This window comes from Myotis daubentonii, chromosome 5 (genome assembly GCF_963259705.1).
Source record: "Myotis daubentonii chromosome 5, mMyoDau2.1, whole genome shotgun sequence".
NCBI classification, from domain to species: domain Eukaryota; kingdom Metazoa; phylum Chordata; class Mammalia; order Chiroptera; family Vespertilionidae; genus Myotis; species Myotis daubentonii.
This window is the reverse complement of record NC_081844.1, coordinates 11424070-11443888: the sequence shown is the minus strand read 5'-3', so window position 1 is coordinate 11443888 and position 19819 is coordinate 11424070. Positions and strand designations below refer to the sequence as shown.

Here is a 19819-nt window from a genome sequence, read left to right as displayed (position 1 = left end):
TCTCCACTTCCCCCTGCTCCTGAGGGGTGAGCTGGGCTGGTGCCATCAGCACGTGGGAGTGGCGGTAGCAGGAGCAAGGCTGCAGGCAAACAGGGGACTAGGAGCACAGTGGGAGGGGCTGGGCAGGGGCACAGAGGATGAGCTGAAACTCACTCCTGTGCCTACCACAGCCTCGCAGCCCACAGTTCCTTTCAAGGTGCATGAATTCGTGCACTGGGCCCTAGTATATAATAAAAGCATAATATGCAATTCATCAGATGGGGAAACGACTATGATGTGCACTGACCACCAGGGGGCAGACACTCAATGCAGGAGCTGCCCCCTGGTGGTCAGTGTGCTCCCACAGGGGGAGTGCCACTCAGCCAGATGCCAAGCTGAGGGCTGGATAGCACAGCCGTGGTGGCAGAAACCTCTCCCACCTACACTGCAGGTGGGCAGTAAGGAGCCAGGAGTCCCAGACTGTGAGAGGGTGCAGGCTGGGCTGAGGTTCCCCGTCACCCACCCCCCCATGCATGAATCTCGTGCACCAGGCCTCTAGTGTATCCATAACTTTGGTTCTATTTTGTTCATCAGTTTATTTTGTTCATTGGATTCCACGTATAAGTGAGATCATACCATATTTGTCTTTCTATGACTGGCTTATTTTGCTTAGCATTATAATCTCCAGGTCCATCCATGCTGTCAAATGGTGAGAGTTCTTATTTACAACTGCATAGTATTCCATTGTGTAAATGTACCACAGCATTTTTATCCACTCATCTACTGATGGGCACTTGGGCTGTTTCCAGATCTTAGCTATTGTAAATAACACTGCTATGAACATAGGGGTATGTGTATTCTTTCTGATTGGTGTTTTGGGATTCTTTTCTTTTTAAAAAATATTTTTTTTTATTGATTTCAAAGAGGGAGAGAAATAGAAACATCAATAACGAGAGAGAAAGAATCATTGCTCGGCTGCCTCCTGCACGCCCCTACTGGGGATCAAGTTTGCAACCAGGGAATGTGCCCTTTAGTGGAATCTAACCCTTCAGCCTGCAGGCCCACGCTCTATCCACTGAGTCAAACCGGCTAGGGCCAAATATAATCTTTACTGGACATGAGACTCTGTCCAACATAATCTCTCCTCTCTGTCCCCTACCCTATTTCATTACACACACACACACACACACACACACACACTCCCCACCCCAGGATTTCTAACTACCTAACCTTAAAGTATATACAGTCCTCGGGTTACATCGGACTCGACGTATGTCATTTTGTGGTTACATCACCATTTCCCATTTATTTATATATAAAAAAAAAGTTCCGTAATTTCGACGTATGTACATATGTGCTTTATGTTTTTTTTTGTGTTTTTTTTTTTTTTTACCACAAGTAAAGGTCAGGAATTGTTATCTTTCTTTTAATTTTTTTTTACTGTTTCACTTCATTACTGCTGTGTATGTGCTCCATCTGAGTGACGTAGGGGCTTATGTAGGTGGGTTCCGACTTACAGTGAAAATCGCGTTATGTCACACTGTAGGAACGGATCTCCGACATAACCCGAGGACCCACTGTATTTCTTTCTTGGTCCATTAATCTGTTTAGTTTCTGTCTCGAGTCAATAATATTATCAGCCTCATGATGGCATAGATGTGTCTGTCGTAATTACTGTTGTTCTCAATAAATATTTGGAATATGTGATGGATAATGTAAGCATAGATCTCATGTACTAGTTATAACTATAACTATAATTACTTTTTATATAACTATAATTATTATTGCCTCCTGGACATCATCCCTGCTATGACCATCAGGCAACCTAGATATTAATTTGGCCTTTTTCCTCCTCCTCCTGTGTCTTCGTTCTTCCCACCCCCACTCCATGATCAAAACCAGAGGTCATGTACTTTTCTCTCCTTCTCATCCTTACTCCCCTGGCCCTGCCTCCTTACCCCTCTCTTAATTGCCTTTTCATGTCCCTCCTTCCTCATATACTCTGACTACTTCTCCACTGCCCCTCCACTGCCACCACCCTGATTCTTGCCCCATCATCACTCCCTGGACCTTCCAGATCTCCCTGCTTTGCCCACACATGCACATGCTGTTCTTGCCACAGCAGTCAGAGGGAGTCTTAAAACATGAGTCAGATTTTCTCGCTCCGCTGTTTAAAAATCATTTTGGTCCTTTCCTTAATAAGTATTTACCCAGCACCTACTAAGTGCCAGGCAGTGCTCTAGTGCCGGGGACACATCATTGAATAAGATAGTCCCAATCCTCGTGGAGCTGACAGTTCAGTGGGGACAGAGAGACAAGAAGCAAGGAAACAACACAGGCCGCATTTGTCTTTCTCTGACTGGCTTATTTTGCTCAGTACTATAATCCCCAGGTCCCTCCATGGGAGGCATGCAATGAGGAAAATAACCTGGGTTATTTTCAGGAGCAGCAAGAGCTCTGCACAGCACTGCTGCTCTGAGTCCGTATTTTCTTCTGAATTCTCCTCAGCTAGGCCAAGTACCAGGCCAGCTTCCTTCTCAAATCCTGCCCATTGTACTAACTGTTGGGGCAGAGCCCCTTTGCCAGGGTCTGGACCTTGTTGGCTGCCGGTTGGTAGACAGAGAAGCCATGAGAAGTTGTGGGTATGTAAGAATGAGTCTTTATTGCGGAAGCTGTGGCCATATAAGCCATCAGACAAAACAGTCCTTCACAGCAACCCCATATAGGCAGCCACACACTGGCTGGTAAACACATATTTTTCCCACACAGTATAGCAGTCTCTGTATCCACAGTTATTATCTGAGCAGCTGCATGCTGCCCCCTAGACTCACCACGTCACATAGTAAAGGCACCTGTGCTCTCTGCCTCAGCCGCTTCTCCAGCCTCTTCAGTCTTGCTATAATCCTCTGTGCCCACCTCAGCTTCTCCAGCCCACTCCTCTGTCCATTACGCTGGCTGGCCTCTGTAGCCTCACACAGTAACGACCTCTGAGCTTCTCTCCCAGCACACTGGCTGGTTAATTACATGTATTATACTCCTTAGACAAGGCCAGTTGCCAACAATGACATCGATCAATTTGGCTACAGAAGGGCACAGTGACCGTGAGATTGCTGTACGTGCTGTGCACCTGCACATAGTCCGTGGACCTGTGTTTGGTATCTTAGCCTTGAACATTCTGATTTTGAGTCCCAGGCTCAGCATGGCCTTGACCATCCGATGCACTCTAAACAGGGTCCCCACAGTTATGTGATAGTGGAGCTCCTTCGTTGGGGAGTCAGGGAAGGTATCTTGAGGCAGGTGGCATTTGCACTGAGTCCTCAGGTGAGGGAGGAGATGGTGGGTGCAACAGCAAGTGAAAGAGAGAACATGATGAGTCTGAAAGCCAGGAGGACATGGTGGCTGGAGAGTGAGTTCCAGGGGCCAGAGGTGAGATTAGGTAAAAGGCGAGGCTGGAAGAAAGCCTTTGTCAGCAAGCTCCTGGGCAGCTGGCTTGAAACCCTCACATTCAGACCAAATCCCCTGCCTACCTTACCCAGTTCACCATCCAGCTTCCTGCTCCATGCTGTAGCCAGATGGGGCTGTGCACTTCCCCCCAGACCACTAGGCTTTTGCTCTCACAGTGACCTCTTTCTAGAATGACATCCCACCCCCACCCCCCACCATCTTTCAAATTATCCTAATTTGAAAACTGACTCAAAGGCCTTGTTCACCAAATGAAGCCTTTTCTCCTGTTTTGATCATGCCCCTTCTCTGCCCTACACCCAGCATGACTGAATGTGGTAGGCAGTTAGACCTGAGGAGGGCAAGGGTGATGGGCCAAGTACAGAAGGTCACCTGATGGAAAGCCCCAAGTTCCCAGCAATGGACAACCAATTGCAGGGTGGGACCTCACCCAGGGTGACTTTTGGATGTGGTTTGGACCCCCTGACCTTTCCTCCCTAGAGATAACATCTAGGCCTCAGTGGATTTCTGCTCCAGGTTCAGATAAGCAACAAAATCAGCCTCATTGACCAGCTGCATTGAATAATGACCCCCTGCCCTGGTGCTGGCCAATTAATCAGTGGAGACCACAACCCTGAAAGGACACACCTGGAAAACTGCTAAAATCTATTGAGATCTTCCCCTGGGACCACCCCTAAAATCTCCACCCTTAAAACCCTTAGGTCAGTGGTTCTCAACCTTGGCTGCACATTAGAATCACCTGGGAATCGTTTTAAAATCCTGATTTCTGGGCCTCATCCTTGGAAATTCTGTTGCTTTGTTACTAATGTGGCCCCACCCCATAACAAAGAAACAGAGTTGGGGACACCAGTTGATGTCTTTGGGGCAAGCCTCTGGTGGTTATGGGGTGAGGCCACAATATTAGTAACAAAGAAACAGAATTTCCCGAGGATGAGGCCCAGAAAGGTTGAGAAACACTGCCTTAGACAAAGGGGCTTAGTTGGTTACCCCCTTGGGAGCCCTTTCCTACGTGGGAGTTTGTATTTGCTTCCAATAAATTTCCACACTTCTACTAACAAGTCCTTTTAATCCACAAATTTTATTCTTCAAACTTCATAAGACAAGAACCCACAAGGAGAGTCTGCTTGCCAAACTCCACGATACAATATGATCTGGGTGATAATTTTAGGTGGTGCATTAAATAACATTGAACCACATTCTTTCTTCCTTTTTTCAATCCTTAAAATCCTTTATTACCTAACAAGGAGAGAGGCTTGCTCTCTGTGGCTAATATCTCTTGAACAATTTTCTAACCCTCATCTTTCTCATTTAAGAGCTGGGGGGACCACCCTCCACCAACACAGTTGGGACATAGACTGAGAGTCTGCAGAAAGCAACAGGATCTGGCTAGGATTTTCTTCCTTACATTTTATTGTGAAATTTTTAAACATTTAGAAAAATGGAAAGAATTGTACAGAGGATATCTCTGTACTCATATCCCTACCTCCTGGATCCCACTGTTCGTGAGCTTTATCACAGATCTATCTTTCTATCCATCTGTCCATCATCTTACCTTTTAAAAAAATATATTTTCTATTTATTTTAGAGAGGAAGGGAGAGGGAGATAGAAACATCAATGATGAGAGAGAATCATTGATTGGCTGCCTCCTGCACCGCCCCCCACTGGGGATTGAGCCTGCAACCTTGGCATGTGCCCTTGACTGGAATCGAACCCGGGACCCTTCAGTCTGCAGGCTGACGCTCTCTCCACTGAGCCAAACCGGCTAGGGCTCTAGCTGGAATTTTAAAGCGTTGGCATTGTTTTATTTTCATTCACTTTAGTTTTACTAATCTATTTATAGCAGGTGATATTGGCTTTCCATATGTAGTAGAGATATGTGTTTACATTTTTTTCTTATCTTTTTTATTTATTTGTTTTGTGTTTACATTTTTAAAAACAGAGTCAAGGCCCTAGCCAGTTAGTTCAGTTGGTTAGAGCCGTGGTCGGCAAACTGCGGCTTGCGAGCCACATGCGGCTCTTTGGCCCCTTGAGTGTGGCTCTTCCTAAGCCTTAGGAGTACCCTAATTAAGTTAATAACAATGTACCTACCTATATAGTTTAAGTTTAAAAAATTTGGCTCTTGAAAGAAATTTCAATCGTTGTACTGTTGATATTTGGCTCTGTTGACTAATGAGTTTGCCGACCACTGGTAGAGCATCATCCTGATACACCAAGGTTGTGGGTTTTCTGGTCAGGACACATACAAGAATCACTCAAGCCCTAACTGGTTTGGCTCAGTGGATAGTCTGCGGACTGAAGGGTCCCAGGTTCGATTCCGGTCAGGGGCATGTACCTTGGTTGCGGGCACATAACCAGTAGGGAGTGTGTAGGAGGCAACTGATTGATGATTCTCTCTCATCGATGTTTCTAACTATCTATCCCCCTCCCTTCCTCTCTGTAAAAAATCAATAAAAATATATTTTAAAAAAAGAAAAGAATCACTCAATAGCCCTAGCCACTGTGGCTCAGTTGGTTGGGCATTGTCCAGTGCACTGAAAGGTGGCTGGTTGAGTCCCAGTCAGAGCACATGCCTAGGCTGCAGGCTCAATCTCCAGTAGGGGGCATGCAGGAGGCAGCCGATCAATGTTGCATTCTCATATTGATGTTTCTTTCTCTCTCTCCCTTACTCTCTAAAAATCAAATTAAAAAATCTTTTTTAAAAAAATATATTTTATTGATTTTTTACAGAGAGGAAGGGTGAGGGATAGAGAGTTAGAAACTTCAATGAGAGAGAAACATTGATCAGCTGCCTCCGGCACGCCCCTCACTAGGGATGTGCCCACAACCCAGGTACATGCCCTTGACTGGAATCGAACCCGGGACCCTTCAGTTCTCAGGCCGACGCTCTATCCACTGAGCCACACCAGTCAGGGCTAAAAAATCTTTTAAAAATTTGTTTAAAAAAATCAACCAATCTATACTAATGAAAGGGTAATATGCTAATTAGACCGGGTCTGGTCCTCCTTCTGGACAAAGCCACAGTGATGGGAGGCCTAGGCAGAGGCGGTTAGTAGTGATCAGGCCATCAGGGGAGAGTGGTTAGGGGCGATCAGGCAGGCAGGGCAGGACAGTTAGGGGTGATCAGGCCGGCAGGCAGAGGCAATTAGGGGTGATCAGGCAGGCAGAGGCAGTTAGGGGCGATCAGGCAGGCAGGCAGAGTGGTTAGGGGTGATCAGGCAGGCAGGCAGGTGAGCGGTTAGGAGCCAGCGGTTCCGGATTGCGAGAGGTATGTCCGACTGCCAGTTAGATCGGGCCTAAACTGGCAGTTGGACATCCTCCAAGGTGTCTGGATTAGAGAGGGTGCAGGCTGGGCTGAGGGAACCCCCCCCCCCCACGCTTGTGCACGAATTTCGTGCGCTGGGCCTCTAGTAAGTACATAAATAAGTGAAATAACAAATCAATGTTCCTCTCTTTCTAAAAATGAATCAATCAATAATTTTAAAAAATAAATATTTATTTTAAAAATGTATTTTATTGATTTCAGAGAGGAAGGTAAAGGGAGAGAGAGATAGAAACATCCATGACAAGAGAGAATCATTGATCAGCTGCCTCCTGCATGCCCTCCCTTGGGGATCCAGCCCACAACCCAGGCATATGCCCTTGACTGGAATCAAACTGTGACCTCCTGGTCCATAGGTTGATGCTCAACTACTGAGCCACACCAGCCAGGCTAAATCATTGTTTAAAAATAAATAAAAATGGAGTCAATAAATCCTGATATGCCTGGGAGTGAGCTGCTTTGTTTGTCATTTAGCTTAATTATTAACAGCATACCCCCTTTCACTTTCAAAAAGCGTCTCAGTTTGGACCATCAGTTATAGGTCTGTAATGGGAGGGGCTTGGTACTAGCAGGGACTCCCCTTTCACTACAGTATCCCAAGCACTTAATACAGGGTTTTAGCATGTAGCAGGTGTTTGGTCAATACTAGTTGAATTTATATATGCATTTTTTATTTTTTTTATTATTTTTATTTTATTTTATTTTATTTTTTTATATATGCATTTTTTAAAGCCAATTTAAAGGAAAACATACAGACGTGACCAAAAAAATGTGAATTTACCCCAAACACTGCATTAATGTACACATTAGAGCTGTGCTGTCCAAATATGGTGGCCATTGGCCTCTGTGACTGTTAAGTACTTAAAATATGGTTGGTCCAAATTCAGATGTGCCATAAATGTAAAATACATGCCAGATTCCAAATACCTATAATAATAATATGCAAGTTAGACCAAACAGCTGAACAACCTTCCAGACATCCTTCCAGATGACCTTCCAGATGAAGCCGGGGTTGTGAGGGCTGAGGCAAGCCACCACGGCTGCAAGGGCCAAGCCCCTTGCATGAATTTCATGCATCGAGCCTCTAGTCTTACTAATAAAAGCCTAGGTGGTCCTCATGCCATCACACCATGATGCTCTCGTGCCATCACAAGATGGCTGCATGCACAGCAGGCGTGCGCAGGTGGGTGGGGCGGGGCTTGACGCTGCATGCACAAGGGTACTGGAGGGAAGTTGACCAGGAGGTGCATGGGTGGGGGGCGGAATCCCGTGGGGCCCAGCCATGGGGCGGGACTCTGGGACTCGGGGGAATGGCCCACGGGGCTGTGGGACTCCAGGACTGTGAGGGCCAAGGCAAGCTGCCGCGGCTGTAAGGGCCAAGCCCCTTGCACAAATTTCGTGCATTGGGCCTCTAGTTTAGTACATAAAAGCAATGTCAAGTATTTCATTAATAACTTCTATGAAGAGACAAGATAGCAGCATAGGTAAACACCTGAACTAGCTGCCACGTACAACCACATTAAAACACTACGACTAAAAGACAAAACGAATACCATCCAGAACCACAGGAAGGCTGACTGAGTGGAAACTCTACAACCAGAAGGAAAGAGAAAAGCACATTGAGTCCGGTAGGAGGTGCAGAGCTGTGGAAGTGTGGAGGTACAGAGGCGCATGCAAAAGGGGCTGGCAGCAATTATGTTGTTGTCTTTTTCAACCGGGAGGGAGATACAAGCTCCCAACTGCTCTGAAATCCAGTTCTGGGCGAGAATATGGATTTATACGGAGAGAAACTGTACTGTCTGGCATCAGGCCGGAGTGTGAGGGCGGCTTTCTCGCAGAGGTGCTTGCAGCGTCCATTGTTCCTGCACGGGGCAAGGGACATAGAGACCCAGGGACCTATGGGGGAGGGTCGAAGGCAACCATTGCTGTTTGCCCTGTGACTCCCTGAGACCACACCCCGCCCAATTTACAACCCCATCCAAGCTGTGCACAGAGGCTTTTGCATACTAAAGGCCTGGCCTTTCCCTGCCTAAAAACCTGTCAAACTGCAGCCTGGTGTGAGAAACCCAGAGGTTCCAAAAGAAGGCCTAAGGCTCATCAGCAGCCTGCATTACTTCACAGCTGCGCCTCATCTGGGCACCTCCAAACACCAAACAAAGAGAATGAATCTGCAGATCTCTCTGTAGCTTCTGCTGGGTGGCCTCAGGCAGTAGGTGACTTTGCAACTCCTTAGAGATCCAAGAGCCAGTCTACCCAGTGGTCAGAGCGAGACCATCCAGATTACAACTCTTCACATCCATAAGAGACACACTCAGGGGGCAGACTCAGTGAGCACCAAAGCCCCACTGAAGCAAGTCCTGCCCCATAAGGGTGTTTCCAGCACAGAAGTTCTCCCATTGTAGACACATTGACCTGGAGGTCAATTCCTATCAGTGATACCAACAGCAATCAAGGCTTAACTACAACAAGACTGTGCACACAGCCCACAAAGGGGTGCACCAAGAGTGTCCACCTCAGGTAATTGGGAAGGCTGAGCCACTGGGCCCTATACGACACCTAGCACACAAAGCCACTCTATCAACACAGGGAAGCAGCCAAAATGCAGAGAGAAAGAAACAGGTCACAAATGAAAGAAATGGAGAAAAGCAAACTACTGGATATAGAGTTCAAAATCATGGTTATAAGGCTACTCAATCTTCTAGAAACCTCTGACAAATATAGTGAGACCCTCAAGTATATGAAAAAGGACCAATTAGAAATTAAGCATACACTGAAATAAAGAAAAATATACAGAGGGAACCAAGATGGTGGCATAAGGTATAGACCTGTGCGTGCTGCCTCCCACAATAACAGTGAAACTACCAACTATAAGACAAAGCAGCTGTCATCCAGAACCACAGGAAAGATGGCCCAGTGGAAGTTCTACAACTGGAAGGAAAGAAAGAAGCACATTGAGACTGAGCAGGAGGTGCAGAGGTGCCAAGGACAGAGGTACGGAGGCGTGCGCCAGGTGGGCTGCAACTGGATGCGTGGTTTTTTTCAATCGGAAGGGGATACAAGCTCTCGAATCCACTGAGCCTGTTTGGGGTGGGATTCTGAGGTTCCAGACTCCTACAGGGAGAGGCTGGACTGTCTTACAGCAGGTTGGAGAGCGAGGGTGGCTTTTTTTTTTTTTATTAAAAGAGGGTGGCTTTCTCATGGAGCTGCTCGCAGGGATCATTGTTGCTGCGGGGGCACGGCACTCGGGAACGCGGGGATGCGGAATTGTGGAGAGGCGAGGAGTCACGGAGACGCTGACAACAACCATTGCTGTTTGCTCTGCCCTGGTGATTCTCTGAGACCCCGCCCTACTCAATTTACATCCCCACCTAACCTGTGCCATTGGCACAAAAGGAACCACCTGTGCTTTTGCAGCCTAACCCAACAAACTGCTGATTTCAACTCCTCACATCCATAAGGGACACACTCAAGAAGCAGACTCAGGTTTGGAGGAAGCCAGAGCTGGACCTGCTGGGCCGGCGACATGGAACCGCTGTACCAGCAAACGCACAAGCAGGTCCACCAGACCCAGTCTCACATGGGACGCCGGGAGAAGGCAGACAAGCAGTCTGTGCACTTAGTAGAAAACGAAATCCAAGCAAGCATACCAGATATTCAGCCAGCTAGAACACCTGGGGATTTTGTCCAGCAAGGAACCTCCCAACAAAAGACAGAATGCCAAACTTTGTGTTGACCAGTTAAAGTATGATGTCCAGCACGTGCAGACTGCTCTCAGAAACTTCCAGCATTGGCGATATGCAAGGGAGCAGCAGGAGAGACAGCATGGGATCCGGTGCCCCCTGTGAGGCTGTGACGCCCCCTGCGAGGCTGCATGAGGCTGCGACGGCCCCTGTGAGGCTGCGAAGGCCCCTGTGAGCCTGCGACGGCACCTGTGAGGCTGTGACGGCCCCTGTGAGGCTGCGTGAGGCTGCGATGGCCCCTGTGAGGCTGCAACGGCCCCTGCGAGGCTGCAATGGCCCCTGGGAAGCCGGTGGAACCACGCGAGCCGCCCAGACGGCTTTGTTGATGGCCTGCGAACCAGCTCGCAGCCCCACGCACAACTATCACCTGAAAGGTCACTTTTGGTAGCAAAATCCTCATTTTAAACATAAGAGGACACATTATTTTAAAAAGCCATAATGTGGCTCTGCACCCTTTCTGAGTAGAGCGTGAACAAGTCGTGAGAGACCTTTCCGAGCACAGGGACACATTGCGGATGGAAATAGCTACAGTTTCCATGTGTATGACCTTTGACCCGGCGACAAAAATCGTACACCTATGGATTAGGACAGTGGGGGTTAAGGGCAGAGGGTGGGGTGGGAACTGGGTGGACGGGAGCTATGGGAGGAAAAAAGGGAACAACTGTAATAATCTGAACAATAAAGATTTTTTTTTTTAAAAAAAGAATGATATACAGAGATCCAACAGCAGACTAGAGGATCCCAAGAACCAAGGCAAAGATTTGAAATACAAAGAAGCAAAAAAACACCCAACCGGAAAAACAAAAGGAAAAAAAAAATCCAAAAATACGAAGATAGTGTAAGAAGCCTCTGGGACAACTTCAAGCATACCAACATCCAAAGTATAGGGGTGCCAGAAGAAGAGAGCAAGATATTGAAAACCTATTTGAATAATGACAGAAAACTTCCCCTACCTGGTGAAATAAATAGACTTACAAGTCCAGGACGTGCAGAGAACCCCAAACAAAGGAATACAAAGAGGACCACACCAAGACACATCATAATTAAAATGCCAAGGGCAAAAGACAAAGAGAGAATATTAAAAGCAGCAAGAGAAAAACAGTTACCTACAAGGGTACTGTCAGCTGATTTCTCAACAGAAACTATGCAGGCCAGAAGGGAGCGGCAAGAAATATTCAAAGTGATGAATAGCAAGAACCTACAACCAAGATTACTCTATCCAACAAAGCTATCATTTAGAATTGAAGGTCAGATAAAGAGCTTCACAGATAAGAAAAAGCTAAAGGAGCTCATCTCCGCCAAACCAGTATTAGATGAAATGCTGAAGGATATTCTTTAAGAAGAGGAAGAAGAAGAAAAAGGTAAAGATAAAAGTTATGAACAACAAAGTGACAACAAATACATATCTATCAACAAGTGAATCTAAAAATCAAGTGAATAAAAAATTTGATGAACAGAATAAACTGGTGAATAGAATAGAATCAAGGGCATAGAAAAGGAATGGACTGACAATTTTCGGTGGGAAGGGAGTGTGGGGAGTGCAGGAAGAGTCTGGCCAAAAATCATACACCTATGGACGAGGACAGTGGGGTGGGGTGTAAGGGCGGGGGGGGGGGGGCGGGGGTGGGAACCGGGTGGAGGGGAGCTATGGGGGTAAAAAGAGGAACAACTGTAATAATATGAACAATAAAGATTTATTTAAAAAAATATGTTGATCACATATTGAAATAGTAATATTTTTGATATATTGGATTCAATAAAATATATTTGTAAAATTCATTTCACCTGTTTCTTTTTATTTTTTTTTAAAAAATTTTTTATCAGTTGGTGGGACACTGAGAGGTTAATGGTGATTCACATGCATAAATATGATCAGGAAGGTGTTCTAATTTTCTCTTTACCTGCTTCTAGAAGGAATGAATGGGGGCTTTTGTTTTCTAATTTTGAAAATAAAAGTAACATACACATCATAAAACAATAAATGAAGGAAATTAAAATCAGTTGTCAGAGGTTGTAGGAATAACCAGTTTTGTCCTTAACAGACCAGGGAGTGTTCACCTCCACCTTGAGAACATGTTTACCTGGATTTTGAAACTGTCCACTTTTAACAAACTTAAGGACAAAGAAGAATAAAATAATCTGAAGCTGCTTTTATTTCAAGAATTCTGTGAGCTCCACCCAGACACCAGTGGCATGGGCTTGTCCCACAGCACCCACATACAACAGCACCGTGAGGGTGCCCTCATCCCCTGGCCAGTCAACATGACTGAATCTACCATTGAGGGCTGCCTGGTTGCCCCCGAGTGGTCCCTTTGCATCTCCCACTCCTTGGGTAGGCAAAGAGCAGGCCTCAATGCCCGTTGGTCCCACACTTCTGTGGTCTGTGCCCTGTACTGTCCTCAGAGGGTATGTCACCTATAGCCACCCTACTAAGAAAGGGGGCCTCTTCAGTCACAGGCTGCTGCTCTGTCCACATTGCTCCAAATGGCCCCTGCCCAGAGCCCCTGCCCAGGCAGAGTGTGGCCACATGCTGGGCCAGAATCACAATCACTGTCCTCTAGGAGCCTGGGACCAGGCCCCAGCAAGGAGGCTAAGAGGCTGCCTCAGCCATTCTGGGCTGAATCAGCATGGTGGTGGCCTGCAATGGGTAGTAGCGGCCCCGCCAGGTCTTCCAGAAGATGCCCTTCTTACGCTGCTGCCGATGCCGAGGAATGGAGTGGAAGTACTGGCCATTAAGGTTCGAGTGGCTGCAAGTACCAAACCACCAGCCTCCTGTCAGGAAAAAAGGGGACATGGTTAGGCGGGACCTAACCACTGGGGCTGGGATAGCGATGCGGCTAGGCATTGGACTTATACACTTTATTTTTTTATTTTTTTTTTTTTGGTAATTTAAAACTTTGTTTTTTTTTTTTTTATTGCTTAAAGTATTACAAAGGGTATTACATATGTATCCATTTTATCCCCCTGCCCTAGACAGTCCCCTAGCCTCCCCTATCACCCAGTGTCTTATGTCCATTGGTTATGCTTATATGCATGCATACAAGTCCTTTAGTTGATCTGGACTTATACACTTTAGATGGGAGGGCTTTGGCAGTGGTTGTCAAATTGTATCCTGAAGAACCACAGGTTGTAACAGAGGAGCCTCAGGGACTCTGGGATCCCCAACCCAATAACCACAGCTCTCACATCTGTGACCATGGCAAGTTACTTCCCTGCCCCTGACATTCATTAAAGACTTTCTATGATTGTCGTCTGTCTCATCAATTTATATTAGATTGAACCATAAAAAAATTACCAGTATTCCATCACTTTTTGATGTATTTTTTATTTATAAAGTCACCCTTTTAAATGTTTTTTAATTGATTTTTTTAGAGAGAGAGGAAAGAAGAGGGAGAGAGAGATAGAAACATCAATGAAAGAGACATTGATTGACTGACTCTTGCACCCCGCCCTCCCCCCCCCCCTCCCCAGACCGAGCCCACAAGTTGGGCGTGTGCCTGACTGGGAATTGAACTGGCGACATCTTGGTCCATGGGTCAATGCTCAACCACTGAGCAACACTTGCCAGGCTTTTATTATTTTTTAATCTTTACCTCAGGATGTTTTTATCGATTTGAGAGAGAGAGAGAGAGAGAGAGAAAGAGAAACATGGATGGGTTGCCTCCCTTATGCAACCCAACCAGGGGATTGAACCCACAACCTGGGTATGTGCCCTGACCAGGGATCAAACCCACAGCCTTTCAGTGCATGGGATGACACTCCAACCAACTGAGCCACACCCAGCTGCTCCATCATTTTTTGACCCACCAAAAGGGAGTTTGATGTTTCACTTCACAAGGCCTAGACTCTGCCTTAGATTTCATTAGAACAAGACAGAGTTTGTCTTGGTGGCTCTGTTACAATGTCATCTCATTGAATATTCATAATAATCCTATGGAGTAGGCACTGGGATTATACCCATTTTAAAGATGGGGCAACTGAAGATGGGAGAGGTTAAGTCAGTTGCCCAACAGTACACAGCCAGAAAGGAAAAGAGGGTAATGGATGGACTTGTGTTGAAGGCAGGGCAGGGAAGCAGAAAGGCAGGGAGGGGAGGCCCCGCAGGCAAGACCAGGAGGGACAGAGCTTACTCACCAGAGAGGCTCTTTGCACAGTTCTTGTCCCCACGGAGGTCGTGGTCCTGGTCCCAAGTGGAGAAGGGAAGGGAGAGGCTACTGGGTGACACAGTGGTGGCACCCAGCTCGCTGGCCATGGGTGCTGTTAGCTGCAGGCTGTAGGCTGTGTCCTCACCACCCAGGTGGATGGGGAACTGAAATGACTTGGCATTGCCTTCCCAGTCCTGCAGCTGCACAGCCAGGTGGCTGCCATGGTCGCCCAAGATCAGGTGCATCTTCTCTAGGCCCAGCCAGAACTCTCCTACAGTGGGAAAGGTCATCAGTGAGACAGGGACCCACCACCACAGCCCCCTCCTCTCCCTGTACCTCTGGCTTTTGGAAACACCCACCTTGGGGATCTCCAAAGCCAGTCTTATAGGCTTCCCAGGGCTGATTGAAATCCACGGAGCCATCCTGGCGCCTCTGAATTATGGTCCAGCCTCCATCTGCAGACAGGTACAAGGTCACTAGGAGCACCCTTGTCACAGGAGAATCCAATTCCTGCATTTGGCTCCAAAACCCCAAGCCACCTCCAAACCCAGGGACAGCAATACTCCCCTCATTCATCCCAGCAGGACTGGAGGAAGATGGTAAAAGGAAGGAATACTGTGGACTGGCCAGCAGGTGGGAGGCTTAGCCTAGGTCTTTGTCCCCAGGACTCAGCAGGGAAAGAGGGAGTGGGTGTGAGGGAGGTGGGCTGCATTTGACAGAATGACAACAGTTCCCTGGTGGACTACCGCATCCTACCTGAGGTCATCTTGCAGTTCACCAGGAAAGGCAGGGACCCCTGAGGCTGGATCTGGAATAGTCCACTTTGTCGTTCTCCCTCTTCAAACAGCTCTTGGCAGTCCCTGGGCAGCCCTATAGGGCAAAGAGAGACAGGGAGATTGAGTCAGAGACCAGTCCTGGGGGTCTCAGGAAACAGGTGTATGTAGAATCTGGGCCGTGGGCAACAGGGATATTAGAGGGCAATCCTGAGTTCAGGACACCCTCCCCTTCACTTGCATAAAGTCTTCCATGGTTCCCTCTGACCTTCCTTAACACTGACCACAAGATGCTCCAGGATTGGCCTCTGCCCCCATCCTCTCTCTTCCCACACTGCATGCCCACCTTCTGGCCACATAGCCTTCCTTGTCCCACACATCTTCCTGCCACAGGTCCTTTGTACATGCTGGTCCCTCTGCCTAGAATGCTCTTCTCTCATGCCTTTTTATGCTTCCATGGAAGGGTCCCAGGTTCTGGAAGAAATTCCTGACCCTCAGACCAGACCAGACTCCCAGAAAGGAGCACCAAGGCCTTCCCACTCGCAACACCAGGGTCATCTGGTGTCCTCTCCCCAACTCCCGCCCCTGAATGAGGCCTCTATGAGGCCAGGGATAGGGAATGTTCTTGGGCTGATCCTAGTCCACAGCAGGTGTTTAATAAAGACACAATGACTGAATGATTGATAAATGAATATTTGCAGGAGCTGAATGGGGGGTTGGGCAGGGGAGGCAAGAGCTGAGCTGAACTGGACAGGCTTTGCTTTGTCTAGTGGGGGATTCGGATCAGGTCTGGATGGGACTTGCCTGGACAGAGACTCTGCCCAGGGTCCCAGGGTGGGGGGTTGAATGATTGAGGAGGAAGAGGGAGGGAGGGAGGCAGGGAGGCAGGGAGGCAGGGAGAGAGGAGGAGGGAGGGAGGAAGTAGAAAGGAGGGATGTCTACTGCTGGTGGGAAGCCCCGCCCCCAGCCCAGCAAAGAAAGTAGGGGAAAGGTCGCTGGAGGGAAAGGGGGAGTGAGGGCCCAGGACAAGGGGTGAGTGTGTCCTAACGTTGCCAGGGTGGGGGCCAGCCCAGAGAGACTGCAGACACTTTCCGGCCCCTGGGGCAGCTCCCCTTTCCCCTACTTTCCTTTCTTCCAATCAGGACAGGCACCTGGCCAAACCACCAATGTGGCTTCCATTAGCACCAGCTGTTTCTCTCTCCAGCTCTGAACTTTCCCCTACTTGGCAGGACTGAGCTGGAGTCTGGGAGTTCCCAAATTCATGAGTTCCCCCCTCCAATCCCCTCCACATCCCTCAGCCTGGACTTATACCTCCTAGTCCATCCCAGAAGCCCCTCATCCCAGGACAGAAATTTGGGAGGGTGTACTGGACCCTTTCTGATAGGAGTGGGGGCTGGGGGGAGCCGTGTGGGGGTGGGGGTGGGGGAGGGGGAAGCCCTCAAAAGAGAGGGCTGGAAGCCAGCAATCAGTCTGAGGGTGTGAAGGGGAGAATCTGAACTTTTACCCAGTTGGCTACAGACAGACACAGATGCCAGGCCAGGTGATGGGGTAGGAGGACCAGAGGGAAGTCGGCTGGCTCTGGGGCCATGAACTTAAGGTGGGGCAGAGACAGGAAGCTGGGAGCCTGTGTTGACATACACAGACATGTGGTTGGAAAATTGGGGCAATTTCAGGCATACATTCAAACAGGACCCAGAACTGCAGAGGTGGCAATGGCTAGCTCTCTGTGGAAGTAGGGGAATGGGAAATGGGAGTAATCAGGTACTTTGGGGCCAAGAATGGGGTGAGGGACCAGGTGCTCAGATCAGCAGCCCTGGATTTGTCAGAGATGCAAGAGTGAATGCGTCTGGCTAGGGAGCTAGGGTCCCTGCCCTTGGTCTACCTCCTAGATCAGTGATGGCGAACCTATGACACGCGTGTCAGAGGTGACACGTGAACTCATTTTTTTGGTTGATTTTTCTTTGTTAAATGGCATTTAAATATACAAAATAAATATCAAAAATATAAGTCTTTGTTTTACTATGGTTGCAAATATAAAAAAATTTCTATACGTGACACGGCACCAGAGTTAAGTTAGGGTTTTTCAAAATGCTGACACGCTGAGCTCAAAAGGTTCGCCATCACTGTCCTAGATCCACATTCCAAGTCTTAGAACCCTTCTCACAGACAGGCATTTGCTGTTCACCCAATAGGACTCCAGACTCCCCAGCTGGCACCCTCTTGTCCACCATGTGCCCTCCTAGAAAGTTCCAACCTCCATGGAAGTGTCCCTGCACCCCCCCCCCCTTCCCCACACTCCTGCAGCCCAAATCCCTTTTAGACTTGGACCCTCTTTCCCAACCCTTGCTCTATTAGTGGCCAGCAAGTCTTTGGGGAAAACCCACTGGCCCACTGGGAAGAAGGGTGGGGCAGTCAGGGACAGAGCTGAAGAAGGTGCCCCATTAGCCCTTCACCAGAGCCCAGAGGGACCCAGGGCCAAGACTCTCTCCTCAAGTAAGATGGACATGACAAGGTGGGGTACAGGAATGACACAGTGTATGCTGCGTGTGGAGGTGGAGCTGCCAGAGGACAGCAAAGGGCTGGACACTCACTGTGTAGGTGGGTTATATTGTGAGTGGAGCCAACAAGCTGGGACATCTTGGGTAGCCTCTTCCTCCTGGCAGGCGTGGCCACCCCACGGCCCAGGTGCGTGGGGGCCAGGAGGCCCACCTGGGGAAGGACGGGAAGGGAATGTCAGATATGACTGGCTCACATCCAGACTCACAGGTTCAGCTTGGACCTCCCTGCCCTCCTGGTGCAAGCATCTGGTACCTGGCTCTGCAGGTTCTGGATTCTCAGGTGCTGCTTCTCCAGGTGGCGCTGCTGTTGGGCCACCTTTTGGAAGAGGAGCTCGATCCTGCTGTTCTGAGCCTTGAGTTGAGTCTGGAGAGAGTGTGAAAACCTGGTGAGGACCTGGCCTTCTGCCGCCAACCTCTCCATTCACCCGCTCCTCTGTCCTTCCAACTCTCCATCATTTGACTCCTGGGCAGGAGAGCTCAGGGAGCCCTGGAAGCGCACCACTTCCGTCCACGCCTTTCCAGGCTCGCAAGAGAGTAGTATGAGCGCGGACAGTCACCTGGGTAGCACGTACCTGCAGACTGCGGAGGGTCTCAGGGACGGCCTCGCCCGGGGAGACCGGACTTGCGGGGACGTGCGGGGGCGCGTCGGCTGTTCCCGGCTCCTTGCAGGCGGCTCCGCACGCGCTCAGACGCCGCTCCAGCGCGCCCAACTGCCCCCGGGTGCGCTCCGCGTGTTCGCGCAGCCCGTGCCCGAGCTGTAGGAGCCCGTGAGCCAGGACGTTCACCTCGTCCCAGGACGCGAAGCGCGGCGGCGGCTCCGCCGGCGCGGGGCGGCCCTGCGCGCTCAGCAGCCCGGCGGTAGCTGCGCACAGCACCAGGGCTGCTCCGGCCGTCGGCGCACAGCGCATCCTTCCCTGTGGCCTGGGCGCGGGGACGTAGGGACTCAGACAGAGGGGCGCGCGGGCTCTAGGTGGACGCGGGTTCTAAATACGCGCCGACCCTGGCGGAGCCTCGGACGGGTGCAGAAGCCCCAAAGAACAAGAATCAGGTCCAAGCCTCCAGCCCTTCGTTTGGCGTGTTCCTGCGACAGCCTTTTTATAAGGCGGGTGCGAGATGGGGCGGAGCAGCTTCGAAGGCGGAGCGCACGTGCCGGGGGCGGGGTGTACAATCCGGGGTGGGGTTCTGTGCATTCGCAGCGGGGTGCAGGGCGCCCTAAGATTGCAAAACTCAGATTCCTCCCCACCTGGCTCTGACGCGGCTTCTCTGCAGACCGTGGGAGACGTGACTGTCCCCCTTCCCGTGATCCTCTTTCCTGCGCCGAAATTCCGAGTCCTTCCCCCCCTCCCAGCCCTCCCCCCCACGCCCCGTTGCACTCAAAAAGGGCGCTGGCATACCGGAAGGCTGGGCGACTGGCATTCCTCGTGCCCTCCTCAAGTCAAAAGCTGGGGAGAGGGCGGGAAAGTGACATATGAGGAAAAGCCCTGGTGCGCTGAGTCCCGCAGGACCGGGAGGGGAGCCCAGGATGTTTGTGGGAGAGCTTCCCAAGACCAGGCCGGCCGCCCCCTCTCCCCCCGCCCCGCCAACACTACCACCCAGACATCTCCAAGCTCCATGCTCCTTCCCGCTCAAGGATTCATCATAGCAGAGGCGTCTGTGTATTCTTTAACGTCCCTCATCATCACCCTTCCCCACAACCTAGCAGCCGTGGGCAAACTACGGCCCGCGGGCCGGAACAGAAATGAATAAAACTAAAAAAAAAAAAGACCGTACCCTTTTATGTAATGATGTTTACTTTGAATTTATATTAGTTCACACAAACACTCCATCCATGCTTTCGTTCCG

General features: G+C 49.3%; 1 protein-coding gene across 2 annotated transcripts; it reads right to left on the bottom strand.

The window, feature by feature from the left end:
- Positions 1–12636: 12636 nt before the first annotated feature.
- ANGPTL4 (angiopoietin like 4) lies at positions 12637–19066 on the bottom strand. Of its 2 annotated transcripts, XM_059695900.1 has the most exons (7): positions 18550–19065; positions 18231–18341; positions 18011–18128; positions 15403–15516; positions 15006–15101; positions 14636–14917; positions 12637–13273 (listed from the first exon to the last, which is right to left on the bottom strand). In XM_059695900.1, exons 1-7 carry the CDS (start codon positions 18883–18885, stop codon positions 13092–13094), a joined length of 1239 nt encoding a protein of 412 aa, XP_059551883.1. In that variant the 5' UTR covers positions 18886–19065; the 3' UTR covers positions 12637–13091. The 2 variants fall into 2 exon arrangements, with proteins under 2 accessions (XP_059551883.1, XP_059551884.1); XM_059695901.1 differs by lacking the exon at positions 15006–15101 and having other exon boundaries at positions 18550–19066.
- Positions 19067–19819: the final 753 nt, after the last annotated feature.

What these genes read in the sequence shown, in the direction of transcription:
- ANGPTL4 (XM_059695900.1), bottom strand. Translation starts at nt 18,885, where the DNA reads ATGCGCTGTGCGCCGACGGCCGGAGCAGCCCTGGTGCTGTGCGCAGCT. An exon ending in AGACCCTCCGCAGTCTGCAG is followed by an intron (nt 18,342 to 18,549) that starts GTACGTGCTACC and finishes CACTCTCTCCAG; the next exon opens with ACTCAACTCAAGGCTCAGAA. An exon ending in TGGCTTTGGAGATCCCCAAG is followed by an intron (nt 14,918 to 15,005) that starts GTGGGTGTTTCC and finishes TTCCCACTGTAG; the next exon opens with GAGAGTTCTGGCTGGGCCTA.